Source organism: Pelobates fuscus, chromosome 7 (genome assembly GCF_036172605.1).
Source record: "Pelobates fuscus isolate aPelFus1 chromosome 7, aPelFus1.pri, whole genome shotgun sequence".
NCBI classification, from domain to species: domain Eukaryota; kingdom Metazoa; phylum Chordata; class Amphibia; order Anura; family Pelobatidae; genus Pelobates; species Pelobates fuscus.
This window is the reverse complement of record NC_086323.1, coordinates 64,957,651-64,973,612: the sequence shown is the minus strand read 5'-3', so window position 1 is coordinate 64,973,612 and position 15,962 is coordinate 64,957,651. Positions and strand designations below refer to the sequence as shown.

General features: G+C 37.5%; 1 protein-coding gene across 1 annotated transcript in view; it reads right to left on the bottom strand.

Annotated features, from left to right (window-relative positions):
- The window catches only part of LMO4 (LIM domain only 4), a 28,890-nt gene extending 13,207 nt beyond the window's left edge, over nucleotides 1-15,683 (bottom strand). The window contains exons 1-2 of the mRNA XM_063427310.1: nucleotides 15,155-15,683; nucleotides 12,209-12,450 (exon numbers count right to left, since the gene is read on the bottom strand). Coding sequence (XP_063283380.1) covers nucleotides 12,209-12,447 — 239 coding nt within the window. The 5' untranslated portion in view covers nucleotides 12,448-12,450; nucleotides 15,155-15,683. The remainder of the gene's footprint in view (nucleotides 1-12,208; nucleotides 12,451-15,154) is intronic.
- Between the last annotated feature and the right edge of the window lie 279 nt (nucleotides 15,684-15,962).

Below are 15,962 nucleotides of genomic sequence, written 5' to 3'. Positions count from 1 at the left end.
TGCGCTTCCCATATCTATTCCCAACAAGTCCTAGGTTATAAAATAACCCAGAAAAAAAGGGATGTATTTAATTTTTTACCAGGAAAGATACTTTGAGACGTCTCTCGTTTTCAAGGATGTCCTGGGTTACATTACATAAAATATGATTCATATATTCATTTTATAGAGAAGTACTATATAAAAGCAGTGGTACTTTTGAAAGCTTATAGTTAAAAGCGCCCAACACCATACACACGCACGCACACACACACATGCATACATACAGAGAGGACTATAATTTTATATGATACACTTCATGGCAAGTTTAAATGCATTGTGTCCTTGAAATTATATGAAGAACTCCTTTTGTACTTTAATCATATCTGGAGATGTGAGTCATCAAAAGGGTTAAGAGGATTTGATTGTATATCTAAGGAGACATCATGCTCTGTGTATTGAAACCCCAGCAAAACCTCCATCAGAGCAGAGTTTCCATTAGAAACTCGCTGCTATCCAGGTTGATATATAATGTGTATGGGTTAACCTTTTCAATCATAGTGTCAACACTCTAGATTTGCCTCTGCTCATCTCTTTCATCCAAACCTCCTCTCTCTCGATAATGAAATGCTTGCTCCGACTTCCCTCTATCTGCTCCTGAGTCCACAATTTAGATTACTTCATCTCTGCTAGCAACAAACTGAATGAAATTTCGATTTGAGCAGAAAGTAATTTAGCGGGATCTGGACCCATTTGTCATCATATCTCTCTCGCTGTTTGCTGTATCACTGCAGTTTTCCTATGCAATCAAATGAGACCACAACATCTGCCGTGGGGGGGTTGGGGGTGCTCAATAGGAAAAGCAACGAGGAGGGGGAAAAAAAAAATGTACATACATAATTTTCGTACTACATTTAATCATTATCCAGAAAAGAAGGGAAATGCAGTAAATGTATCTTTAAAAATAGATTAATTTGGTTTCAACGCTGGGGCTTTTGATAAGATGCTGATAAAATTTAGGCAATTCCCTTTATCACCTGGAGAATAGAGTTAAGGAAGGACTAATCTTGAATCAATGTATCAAGCGAAACAAAAAAAAAAGGGAAAAATAAAGGGGGATTAAAGGTCATCTGAGCAGCATTTGACTACTGTACTCTGTTCATGTAATTATAAAGTAACCATGTCTAAAATATGATTTGTACTTGCGAGTTCACATACTATATTACAGAATACTGCAGTATCTTGCCTCTTTTCTATTACATGAACATAATTTTGGAGTCTTCGGCAGAGTCTCCATTAATCATGTCTAAGTGGGGGTGGAGGGTTTCACACAAGCTGGTCATTTCAGGGAAAAAAAAATTAAATAAATGCAATACTCCCATTTTGCATCTTCATCATTGCATTAAAATGACTTCTCATAAAATACTTGAGAGCGCAACAATTAAAGGACGTTACTTAAAATGTAATTTTATAGAACGGGAGTATGCAAAGCATCGTGGGAAATGTAGTTCACAGTAAACTGAGTGACAAAGGTTATCAAAATAGGAGTGGACTTCTCTTCCTGACTATGCTCACTCTTCAGTTACTGTCAATAAAGATTTGCATTTCTTTTTCCTTTATAATTTTTCCCCTTAAATGATGGATGTTTTAGAGCCAGAGGCACAACAATTGCTTTTTACTACTCTGGAGCACAAAGGGTTATGAAAGGTTTATTTTACTCAGCTACGTTTGTACCCTTTTAATCCTTTAAGAGCCAGGTCCCAACTCTGCAGGTTAAGTAATGCCCAAAGCTACTCTTAAAACTTATTTGGGTGGAAGAGTTCCACTGAATGCCTTAATTGACTATTAATGCAATAACTTGATGTATCATGATAGATGTGTGAAGAAGATATTTTAAACCCAAATAAGGTAAGCATTAAATTAGTAATATTGAGGTGACTAACAGAAATCTTATATGGCACTGATTCAAACAGACATTTAACATGAAGATAATACAGTGACATAGGTTTCATTTTCCTTTCTCAAAAAAAACAAAAACTAAAAACTTTTGAATTATAAGTTTGTGTTCGGTCGTTTTGACAGAAAAAAAAAAAAAAAAAATCTGCTTGTTGTGGCGGCCATATTTCTAGTTTTGAAGGAAACATTTCAAGTTAAATTAAGGCCTGTCAAACGAAACTCGAGCATTTGGTAAAAGCATGGGAAATAAGGAAATTATTGCAGAGTCCACGATGTGAGCAAACACCATTTGGGGCTCAAAAGTAGGCCTCGAGAATCAACTCAGACTCAAACAGTGCTTAGCCATTGCCAATAAAGAGTCCCATTGGGCATGTCTCACAGGCATAGTTCAAGGGGAATATCACACATACCTGTCTGAGGTTACTCAGGACTCAGGTAATGAAATACTAAAAGAGAGAGACTATCCAATACAGAGCATTTGATTGCCAATGTCCTCCATTTAACTTTTTTAATAAAAAAAACACAAAAAAAAAAAACAACCACACACTAAAGGTCAGATATATAAACCAGTTTTTTGTTTTGTTTTTTAAAATAAAGTTTATTATTATTTTCTTGTTCAAGACGTTATCTTGGGGTGGCCTGAAGGGGATCAGCCCGTTTGGATACGGGGTGGTCGTACCTTCATTCTCTTCATTCTGTGCTTTATGCAGGGTTATGCCCTTTTGCCACCCCTTTAACCCTTTCTCTTCTGTACTCCCTATTAGGTTGTTTACCTTTTTTCTATAAGGTCAGATATAAACATTCTGAAGCAGTGCTGCTCAGCACTCTTTATAAGCTGGCCTCTCTCAGACAAGTGAACAAGTCTAGGATGGAGGCATCATTTGGTTTGTTGCACTATACTGGTAGAAGTTCTCCCCAGATTTACTTTACACTGCAGTACTGAAAGGGTTAAAAGAAATCCAAACATTTGCTATCTTGCAATATGCTTCCTCCTTAGAAAAAAAAAAACCCAACCTAAATTGCTCAGAGTTTTCTGAATGTGATCTTGCAGTAGGCTTGTCATGTTCAAACTACTAATTTGCTGTCGCCACTTTATTGAAAATAGCCTGTAAGTTGTTATTAAATGTATCGACTGAACGACAGGGAGAGTAGTAAAAACTGCCCCTTAAGATGGCTTTTAATAGGAAGCCTGAGAAACAAATTTTGCTGCGGCATCGATTTGGAGAGTTCAATCAAAACTCCATTTCAAAACTAATTAGTCTGAGGTCCGGGATCGCACGCTGACACGTTCCTGCAGAATGCTCAGGGAGGTGTGTGTGTGTGTGTGTGTGGGGGGGGGGGGGGGGGGGGCAGGGAAGCTAGGCACACGTTGTCTGTCTCGCTCAGACTCCAATACTTGGTAGGGATGTGTGAATAATATACAGGGGGTATTGCAATGGCAGTCATTAGAATTACTATAAGAATTAGGCTGTGCTATCCTTCCTTCCCCAGATGATGTTTACAAACTGCATCTCCCATAATCCTAAGCCTTGCTAAGCATCGGGTGAGATGTAGCATCCAATGGCAAAATTGGATGAAAATACTCCAACACAAGCCCAGAAGAGGTAGCAGGTTTGCTCTTTGTGAATTCCCAGAGTTTCAGAATTTCCTGATCATACAGACTGCACAATTAAAAAGATTAACTGAGTGCATAGTGTCATACTCAAAGTCCTAGATGCATCTGCATCCCATGAGGACTTGTGTTTTAGCATTAAACAATAGAACAGCATTATCAGGTAAACCTGATATACCTGCCAACTTTCACGGAATTTTAAAGGGAGTCCTTGTTCTTCAGTAATCCTGCAATAACTGTGCCTGTACTATGCCAAGCCTGATGGTTAAGGTGTTTCGAGGTTAATTTTATTAAATTTCTGGAGAAAGTAGCTTTAAAAATATAAAAAAATAATAATAAAAATAGTAGATCTAACATTGTATTTTTGACGTCTATACAAGGTCATTGTTTGATTTATTCTGTGAGAATTTTTATATTAAAAAAAAAAAAAAAAAGCCAATTTTTGAAAAGGCAATTAGCCACGCAGCTTTATTTATTTATTTTTTACATTATTTTGCATTCTGGGAAGTATGCATAACATGCATCACTTAAAGAATACATTTTAGTTGGGCAAGTTCGACTAATTTTATTGCCAATTAAAACCACCTGTGCTTAAGAAGATGTATACAAAAACCATTTAGTGGTCCCGGGGGACCGGGATTTAGAGACAGCAGTGTTCATGTTACTTAGAAATCAGGCTAGACAGTCTATATACTTTAGAAAGGGTCTATCCTGGACTCAGACTTATCTGTAATGAAATAAAGAAAGGATTGCCATTTAACGCTTTAGCATATATTATCTGATTTCTACAGAGAGAGTTACCAAAAGAATACATTTTTTTTAAAAAGTCTAATTATTTCTATACATGAACATTGGTGTTATTAAAGAGAATTAGCACAAATATATTAAATATGCCTCTTTATGGCGGTTACGGATCTCTCGACATCTACATACATTTATGTCTCTCTCCGATATAATTAAAAAGAAAAATCTAGTTTATTTGAAAAAGCATTTCATGTGAAATTTGCCCTCAACATTATACAAAAATATATATACTGGGCCATAAAGTGTGTTGGCAAAATGCCGTTTTGTTACAACAGCCGAATTGTAAGAAAGTAAGAACAAAATGCGTCTATATGTAAATATTTGAAACTCCAGAAACATGGGGGCGTATGAAAGCCAGGCTTGGCGCGAGTTCCGCCTCCTATTAAGGACCCTGTTGTGCCTCCGTACTCCTCTGCTTGGGCCCAACACAATAGCTACTGACTGCTATTATGTTCATGTCAGAGAATTGTTTTCTAAACTTCTTTCCCATACATTAATTTGTATTCACCAACAAAGCAAAATGTAACCGTTTCAGTGCTGGTGCATTAACATAATGCTAAAGGAAATGGACTGGACAAAAGTTGGCTGTCAGAGCTCAGTAACTATACATCATTCAGATTTCATTAAGCCATTAAAGTGTAATCTTTTGTTCAACAACTGCCTGAGTCTCACTTAATTGAGTCATTGGGCCCATATGTATAACATTACATGGATTTGGTTGGTAAGCCACATTAAGTGTATGCAGCCTGTCCTGACTCACAAGGCCACGGTCAATTTTCTTCATGCAGATATATCATACAAGGAGTAATAAAAAAAAAATGCTGTCACACTATAATTGAAACATGAATACGTCTATTTAGAAGAGATTCGTGTAAATACGGAATTGTACATGTAAAAAAAGTTTCCAAACACAAGAAAAACCACTTAAAATAGGGTATTGAACTCCTGTCCTCCTGAGAAACATTAGTGATACAGTTTTAATTGGTTATTTACATGCTAATTAGAGAAATCCTACAACTCTGGCAGGATCACAGGCCTCGAGGACAGAGTTTGACATCCCTGCCTTGACAGATCTCTGGTCGGACGTACCATTTTTCATCAAGCAATAGAGTGGTAGGCAAGCTGGATTCCCTTCCAGCTACCCATTTCAGCAGTGCTTCTAAAACAACAAATACACATTCTCCTTTATAATGCTGAAAAATAGAACAAGCTTTTTTTAAAGTTTTACAGAGCAATGCCACTCTGCAGACAAGCTGTCCCAACTTTTTAATGGGGTAGGTTGTACAAGAGATAAAAATCACATGCTGGTAGGCAAGCCCTAATCAATTCTGAAATACAGTAGAAGTTAATTACCATGCATGCTGGGAGCTGTAGAAATAGAACTCTTGTAGGCCATATTTGGCATGCAGGCCTCTAGCTCTCGTTTCATGTTCTAGAACAGGGATAGGCCCATTGTACAGTGCTACGGAATCTGATGGCGCTATATAAATAAAAAAATAAAAAAAATAATAGGCAACCTTCGGCACTCTAGATGTTGTGGACTACATCCCCTATAATGCTCTTACACCCATAATGCTGGCAAAGCATCATGGGAGGTGTAGTCCCAAAACATCTGGAGTGCCGAAGTTTGCCTATGCCTGTTCTAGAACATTTCTATAAGTAGAGGAACGTGGAGTGTTTTATTCAGATGTTGACCTTCTGTTTTTTTTTTTCAAAAGGGTAGTGTCTTATCAATCCAGGTTTGGATACTTTACATCGTGCTCCAGACCACCAGAAGAATAGTATGGTCTTTTAGGTTCCCAGAACTACTGAAACCCCTTTTATTTCTAACCGGATTGTAGGATCATGCGTAAATTGCTTTACTAACCTCTGAAATTCATTATGCTAATAAATATCCCAGTTTATCAAAATAAATAACTTGCGTCACATCACTGGATGGAAAGGACTTTGCTTCAATTAGGATATAGAAAGCAAAACGTGAACCAACTAGTAGAGCAACAGACAAAACTAAGAATATCTAATGATTTCGAACTTTCACCCACCTTCAGTAACAAAGTCCCATTCACAGCAATAAAGCCCAACTGTGACAAAGGATCATAACAAGGCTCAAGGTGGACTAGGGACAGGTATATTTATGCACATGTGCTATCGTATGGAGATTAATAGGAGTTGCAGTTCAAATAAGATGGATCTAATTAAGTGGCGTACTTTATACCTAGGGTACCAGCTCAGGGCTAACAAGATCCCAAACGGGTATCGGGTTGTTTTTTGTTTTTTTTTAAAAAAGAGGCCTAAACCGCTCCCCTCCTCCCCCCCCAAAAAACACTTTTTTTTTTTTTTTTAAACATGCTGGATAAAATCGATACATTTTGCCTGCATCTTATGTAATAAAATGAGAATATATAATCAGAAATTCTGATTTTCATTTGGTAGTCATTATGTACCTTCCTTTTTAAATAACCACCCAAGACCATACAGAATAGAAAGTACAATACTATCCATTGTTCTCACTTAATTGCCTAGATGTTGGTTATCAGTCTTGTGCATTTAGGTCATTTGTAGGTCAAACCCAATTTCCCTAATGTTGTCCAGGAAGATATGTTTGCATTTCCTTTTCTCACGCTCCCTTCTGTAAGATTGGCAATTTGCTTTCATGGGAATGCTCCCATCAGTTTGTATAGGCCGAATATTCAATTATATCATTTTCCTAAAATTGAAAAATCTCAGTGAATGTAAACCCTTGTAATTAAGAGAAGTAATTGCTTTTCACATCGAGCCAAGAATGAAGGCGAGTATGTAACTGTAGCCTTTTTCTAAACTTGTTTTACATAGTTTCTGCGAGGCTGGAGAGTTAATTATCTAACCAGGGGATTGAACAGGACACTGTTTGATTTAAAAGGCTTGAGGCTTTAGGTGCTCAATTAAGTAGCTATCAGTCTCAGCCTGGACTTTAATGGGCTTTCTTTCCTTCTCCTCTTCAACTCTAGCAATGGGGTGGGGGGAGATACATCCCAGGTCAGACTAATTAAAGCCAGGGGACTTCTTAATTGTGATGACAGAGAAATGGTTTCAGTTTCCCCTGCTAAGATCTTCAGACTGGAGAAGATCGTTAATATTTTAGCATTAGGGGAACACAATCAATCACAAAACAGCTATATGTGCCTAATATTGAGAATCCATTTACAATGACAGACAGATCATTGTTCCGAGCAGTGGATCAGACATAAGAAATAGGCAGAATGTAAATATTTCATTTAACTTTTTAAACTTGGTGGAAGTTATTAGATCTAATCTGCCTAGAACACTGTCCTGTTATACGATACAACAGCCTACAGGAATACACAATCCTACATGCAAGAAAGGTATAGCACGTGGAAAGTAATTTCTGGTCTACAACGTCACAGCATATGGTTAAAAAAAATAAAAAAATGGCCTGAAATGAGTCTAATAAATCATATCTATCCTGCCACAGCAATTCACATTTTTTTTTTTTTATTAACTTCAAATAGATTTGGTCCTTTAAATTAAATAAAAATAAAAAAGCTGTCACTGCACCACCACCTTGAACATGAGAAAAGGAATTCTGGCAAAGGTTAAGATTTGGTTAGAGTTGAGCTTTTAGGCTAATGCAGAATAAAAAAAAATAAAAAATAAAAAACCAACGCACAAAAAAGAAAACGCATACAGGAACTGGCTGTGCCCTTTAAGTACTGTACACCAATACCTGTAAAGGGATCTATAAAAAAAGTCTGCCCCTATACATTTATGCACTCATCCCATGGTGACAACAGATTTTCTGTTATTAGCAAGGAGTGTATTAAATGCTAGAACTATGCCACGAGCCAAGTCCATTAAAAAGGTACTTCATACTATCTGGAAACCAATGCACCTTTAAATGTACTACAAGCTATTGATACTTGTACAGAATGGCTGGAGCTAAATTGGAGATGGGAAAGGAAGAAGAAGAAAAAAAAAAAAAATTCTGCCAAATTACGCTTGGTTAATTCAGAGTAACAGATCTGCCCCCAAGTGAATTGGAGGCCTTGAATTAATTCTGTTATGACAAATCAAGATAAACGTTCCCCCTAAATTGCATGCGATTTAATTAATTTTTGAGATCTAGTTTTTTTTCCCCCTCTCTCCTAGCTAATAGTTCACATGCTCCTGTGCTGTCATTGTGCTTGAGTGGGCAGACTTCAAAGTGATATTAAATAACCAACTATTAGATTTACCTAGCACGTCCTATTGGAAAAACGCCATTTAATTACCTACCCTGTTCAATTAAAGGGACAGCGTTCCCAGAATATAGCAGCTTGATGTTGATTACTAGCGAAATTAACTCTCTGCATGGTGTCTTCTATACTCACAGTAAACCACAGAGAAAAAAAAACAAGAAAAAAAAATAACACTGCCTCGTATTATTCCTCATGCAATTAATGTATAAGGGATTCAATAGGTACCTAACAAAACTGGCTTTAACCCAGTGAGTGCCATAACAATTTCCAATCCATATTGATCTAGTACTCAAGGGATTATCAAATGAAGTATAATTTCCTTTTAAATTATCGCCAGGGCTGGAGGGCTGGAGGGCAGTCCCCTCCCCCCCCCAGTACAGATTTAGTTCTACATGTGAAATGATCACCTTATATTAATTGCTACCGATATAGCAAAGGTTTCAAGTTTCACTAATATGCAATTAACTTTGCTGTGCATAGAATCATTTATTGAAAGCCTGTATTATCGCTGAGCCTGGAGTTATTTGCTACAAGGAGAGGCCCCTCTATTGATGCAAAATTAAAAGATTAATTTTTTGAGGTTCATTTTTAATTTCCAACATTAAACTCCTGCAAGCAAACAAACTTATTTGTTGCCACAACATGCAATATCCTATTTTTAAAAGTAAATTTTAACCTAATCCACAGCATCGCACTCTGGACACCTCCAGGCAACAGCGGTGTAGCGGCTTGGAGAGCTCATTGTCCCCACTGCCAAAATGTTTTTGACATCAACTTAAGATACCTTTATACAATTGTTTTATCAGTCAGGGAGAATCAATGGCTACAGTAAAGAGCCATCAAAACGATCTGGCTCTGATAGATGATATAGATATAGATATAGATATAGATATAGATATAGATATAGATATAGATATAGATATAGATATAGATATAGATATAGATATAGATATAGATATAGATATAGATATAGATATAGATATAGATATAGATATAGATATAGATATAGAGAGAGAGAGAGAGCGAGCCAGGTAAATTGCCATTTGCATCAGCGCAGTGCCATTATCGGGCTACATAAGTTGCCATTACAAAGGCAGAACATTTGGAAATGTGCCGATTCTATGATTTTTTGCTTGTTTAATCACATCACTGATTATCTTGCTGTAAATCCTTTAAATGGATCCTCGCGTTCAAGCCCTGGCCCTTTAAGAGTCCACAGCTTCAGCCTTGGTTAATAATCCCCTCTCTTACAGGCCAATTTTGTTAATTAAATGTTTTGTTTGCGATGCAGCTCTCATTCATTTCGGACACGTCATTCCTAGCAGATCTAAGCCAGGGCCCAGATCTCATTAGATAAAACCTATCAGGAGTAAAAGAAAATGGAGGAGTCACTAATTAAAGCTTTTAATTGTGTGTATTCACTGTCAGGCTGTTTTATCTCCAATCTATGATTGTAAGCTGTATGTCAGTCTCCCACCAAAAGCACTTTCATTAATGGAAGAGAGGTGGATTCCCCCCTCCTTTTCCTTCTTGAAATGAAGGGAAGAGCGTGAGCACTTTACGGGGCCTGTTAGAAGGTGTTTTTCAAAGACACAATCATATCCACATACAGAATGTCTAGGAACATTTGCCCAGCCCTCTACCTTTGTACTTTCCTTCTTCAACGTAGATGCTAGGTGCAACAGTTCCAAAAGCCCTCACCTGCCCTATGCAGAGGTGTTAGATTGCAATTCCAATACATGCATGGGCTACGCACACTCGCTTTTTAAGAAATGAGCAATTAGCATAAAAACTGGTATTTGATCGAAATCTGTGTTTGTTGTAAAACAGAGTCCGAGCTTCGTACATTTGCTACCGTAACATTCTGAACATTTGTTGATATTCAGAAAATGAAGGGGAAAAAAAGATGCATAATATGTGATGTAATCGAATAAACTTCACATGTCAAAGTCAAGTATGTGCATAAGGCTAGGGCGACAATATCTGACATTTAATGATAGGGGCTTATTGAAAAAGGTTGGGATAAAGCTGCATTAACATATCTGCTGCCCTACACGCATAATGCCACTTATTGCCATCTGTAAGTAAATTGTCACCATAAGTAAGACAAGAAAACAATATTAACAGATACTCCACATTGAGTGATTAGAGAACAAGCATTACTAAGCTCTAAAGTGTTTAGTCTGTGGTCTAATATAAGTCATCTAACATGCTGGAGAGAATTACTAAAATTAGTATTTTTAAAAAAAAAAAATATGAATTGACCCTGTCACCAGCATTACCATGAGAATATACATATGTGTGGTGTCCATAGGAAAATAAAGAGATATTTTAGTGAATAGGCTAAGAAAACGAGCACAAATTATCAAAAATAAGCACAAGTAATGCATTGCCGTTGGAGACGATTTGTCAGATTTTGTCAGGATTTGTTAAGTACCTGTCAATGTCATTACATTTCATATAAATACACGGTCAGTGATGTTCGGTTTGGTTTATTTAAAAATTCTGCCGTGCCCAAAACAACAGAATACACAGGTATGGCTATGCTTAGTGTGAGATTTTTTTTTGTTTTTTTGGTGAAAGAAAAAAATAAAATAAAAAGCATCCCACAAGTACACATTTACCTCACCAAGATATCTCCAATAATTCGTCCCTTTAGACGTTACTTTTAACTGACTGAGAACACTAGAGTTTACTAGAACAAAGGTTACATTATCAGAAGTCATTTGACTTCATCACTCTCAAACTATTGAGAGCCAAGCTCTGCCTTTCGTACTGTTGGTAAATTTAAACACAAAACACACACACACACACCTTACAAAAGTTATCTAAAACAAAAACCATGTGTGAGAAAAAAAAAAAATACATGACAACACACGACTCCTCCAAAATATTTAAGAAACATAAACATATTGAAATAATCAATAGGAAAACACATTAAAACAAAGACAAATTCTGTGTATTTTGACTTGATGGCCAGATGTTTATTTATGGAGACATTACGAAATTTGAAACAGACCATTCCTTAAAAGTATTATCCAGGTGCATCAGAGTTATTAAACCATTTACTCAAATTAAATATGTAATCCTTCAAATGCCTTTCAGTTTAATGAGTAAAGGAGCTTTAGTTTACCTGAACAGATCCTATAGGCACTCTTTCAATTACTTTAAGGCATGTGGACAGAGGCATGAGATGCGTATAATTAATTCATGCTAACACCTTGCTCAATTAGCTGGTTACTACTTTGGCAGCTTATACCCAGGGAAATAAATACATTTTCCAAATTAGAAAATATTTCAAAACCAGCTTGCCAATTTCAAGGTTATTGCCACGCATATATATATATATATATATCATTCATACACACACACAAAAAAGTTTCACTTTACTGAAGCACCCAAAACAAAAAATAGTTTTATAGTTTTTAACCTTGCGCCATAACCCATTTAAAAATACACTAGCAATACACAAACATGAAATATTACCAATGAACAAACATCTGGCTACATTCAAATATACATATATGTATTTTGAATTGACCTATTTAGGCTTGAGAACCTAGAACAGAAGGATGTTAGCATTCTACGAATAAATTGAAGGGAGAAGTTTTTAGGAGACACACACCTGATGTAGTCATTTCTGCAGAGAATCATCCCACTCTTGGTGTAACAGGAAGTCCCAATTTCCCCAAGTTGAGCCTGACAGCAGGAACATTTTAGACATCTGCTGTGCCAGTAGCTGTCCATGGCATACAGCAAGAACCGGTCTGCTATCTTGCCCCCGCATCCAGCACATCTTTTCCAGGAAAGGGTACTGGCAGTGACAGGTGGAGGAGGCTGGGCACTACTACCTGGATTCACCATGGTCTAGAAAGACAAAAAAGGAAGGAAAAAAAAAGGAAACTTCACTTAGGACATCTCGACCCTCAATTGAAGTGTCCAACATACAGTAGCGACTGGTGGACCTGAGATAATTAATGGCCTGGAGACAGTAAGTCCTTGTTTACATTGTTTAGGGTCAGCGATTCTCACTTAGATGGTGCCACCTAAAAGATACCACTTGTGATAACCTAGGACATTATCTTAAGTCAAGTAAGGAGCCTATTTTTGAAATGCAATAGAGGGACCTAAAAGTCCATACTGTACCTACTACATAAGATTGGCTGCAATGATAAACATCTGATGTTATCCAAGTAAACACGACTGTGATAAAAGAGTCTAATAGTTGTTAGTTTTTGGATCTACATAAAACTATTAGAGCGTACATTATCAAGACCACTTGGGTCTCTTCTTCAAAGCAGATCTCATTTCATGAAAGGCAAGTAGTCACCAATCCTCATGCACAGAATGAGGACAGAGTGTAAACTTGCAGGACAGGTTTTTCAAATTTCAAACGCTTGTTCATTGTTATGGCCCCTGTTCTAATCAATTCATTGTTATTGTTGGATCAGCTAAAATCTCTTTTTTTTTTCCAGGCGATCAATGGATGGTTGCTTTGGAATTAGGTCCAAATAAATAGAGCTGAACTTTAGGACGCCCTGTTAACTTGCTATACAAACACACTCCACTTTTGTCTAACTAATCTGTCCTTGATCAGCAATTTAAATGCTATGGATATACGCCCTCAAAAGGCTTCCATTTCCTGATAAAAGTCAGTAAAAGATACAATTCAGTCCGCAGCCTAAAATTTAAGTCTCTCAGTCAACAAACTGGATTTTCTCTATATTTGAACATACATCAAGATGGGCTGACTGGTTTTAATGTAAAGGGAGGACTGGACTAATGCAGCTGTAATTTACACAGGTTTTAGTTTGTCTGTCAAGGGCCAGCAGGATAATTATCACACCTGCTGCAGAAGCTCTTTGGTGTAAAGGGATATGAACATTTTAAAATGTTACTCATGAGCATTCAATGCCAATAAGAATGTACCTTCCAAGAGGTTCTGCAGCAGCAAATATTTTTTTGTATTTAATCTTTCAAAACCACCAGGACAATGAAAATACAGAAAAATTCAGCAAGGATCATTATACAAAATTAAACTACGGTGAACACAAATAAGCACATTGTGTCATATGTTCAATATATTAACTGCACATAATGTTCTTTAAACAAAAAACAAGTAAGTTTGTAGACAACATGAAGTTGGTGGCAACACTGTCTGATCATTCCCCCTTACATCCACAAGGACAATACATAAACCACAATCTGCCATAATCAGAATTCTACCAATTAAGCTGTAACCAAACACCAGGACTTGGGAAACAGAACCACTCTAAAAGCCATTATCTGTGTGTACCCAAACGCATCATACCTTTATGTAAATTGATTTATCTGATGCATTACTCAACAAATTGCTTTTTGTAACAATTTCATCTCCAGACCCTAAATGAATCTACATTTCCTGCCCAGAGTCTATCAAATGTTTTCAGTTATTGCAATAAAAAGGAAAAGCTTCAAAATGTCTTAAAGGCGGATTGTGACCTACCCAGGCTAGCATGAAAGGTAAATAGAAAAATAAGGAAACTTTACACTGTTCATGGCATCTTATAACCACATCAAGGAAAGCTTTTAAGAACAAGCAATACCCTAATACTGATTAGATCTACTCAAGATGAATCCTGAAAAGGTGACCCAAAACAGCTCTCCAGATAACTGTAGTCAGGGTATCATCATGTTTCATTGGAGTTGAGAGGCTGAAGCTTTTAAGTTTAATAGGGTTGCTACATAAATTATATAGTCAGTGAATATAGGGAAGACAGCTAGAGGCGAAGTAACCTATTTTAAAAGCAGTGTCTCTGGTGTTTAATGGAGATCTCTGAAGAGAGGTGGGGGAGTGCAATTTGTAATTGAAAAACTAGATCCTTAATTCAAAGCTTTATTTTAATTAGCCAAGTCACTGGATTCCCAGTTCTGAGACACAAAAGGCTAGCAGAGTTACACTTTGATCTTACTGCCACTGTGTCCAAAAAGAAGGGGAAAAAGGGGGATGGGGGGGGGGACCCTTTCCAGTTTTGTGCTGTATCAGAAAGGGAGGAGGGTAACTTGTTCCCAATTCATTTTCCATAGGAAATGAGAAGAAAAGAGGAAGGGGTGGAGAGTACACAAAAATATCTTTTAGTAAAAGCAGGGCTTGTAAATATTTTTTATAGGACATTTTACTAAAGACAGACCTCAGGTTAACCCCTTCCAAAGCTCTAATCTGGAGGGATTACAGTAATAGGATGGAGACTATTTAACAAAAGGTAGATGAGGTTGAGATCCACAGCCTAATTTTACGCTTGGTACCCCTAACAGGAATGAGTCTGGGAGAGGGGAGATTGTTGCATGAATGTGGGTTTGGGAGTATCTACAAAATAGCAACAACTGCAATAACAATAATAAGATAATTATAATGGAAAACCCACAGGACAGAATTTACTGAGCTATTCTGTGATTACTCTACAGAACCAAGTACAAACAGCCTTTTTATAATAGACAGTATGGGAGAAGAGAACAGAAGCAGTTCACTTCCATAGCAAGAGAGTACTGGAATCTTCCCTGAACTGATACAAATACGATTAGGAAGCCTTACCTTTGCTGATCTAAAGCTGATGAGAAAAGCCTGTGGCTCTGTGTTTAATGTGTAATTCAAAGGTCCTGTAGCTCTCCTTACTGCAGACAGTTGCTGTGGGATCCCAGATACAGCCAGTTCCACAGGAGCAGACCCTCCCTCTGCTTCACCCTGCTACACACAGCACCACTGCTGCAGCAAGTTTGATTCAGATTGTAGCAACTCCTTGATACCTTCCCTTAGCAGGCAGACCTGTGGGATGAAGATTGGGGGGCTAGCAGGGCAATCTAGGCTAGGGGCAATGATGATCTTTAATTGCTGTAAAATGAAGGTAAAAAAAAAAAAAAAAACCCAAAACAAAAACCAAGAGTGGAAGAAGTAAAATAAAGAAAGAAAATAGATAATAGTAAAAAAAAAAATGGCAAAAAAATAAAATACCCTAGTGCAGATGGCAAGGCGGAATAACGTGGGAGGCCAGGCTTGCTTCTGCCTGCGAGTCTATGCTCTCTCTACTCTGACATGTGTTACTGACAGAGCTAAAGCCCAGCACTGAGGCTGCTCAAGCCCCTCCCAATCCAATCCCCTTTCTGATTGTTCAGGCGGAATAATAAAATGACCAAGGAGAGAAGAGAGCCTCAGACAAGGGGCGGGCAGGGGGAAGCAGAGCTATGGGATGATGGATATATCAGGTGGAAGGACTCCTGTTCTTGGGGGGATTTTTGTTTTTCTGGAGAGGGAGAGAGAGAAGGTGGGAAGGGGGGGTGAGAGAGAGGAGGAGGGGACACGACGTTGGCAGTATTAGGAGAAGTCGTTTTAATTGATAGTACAG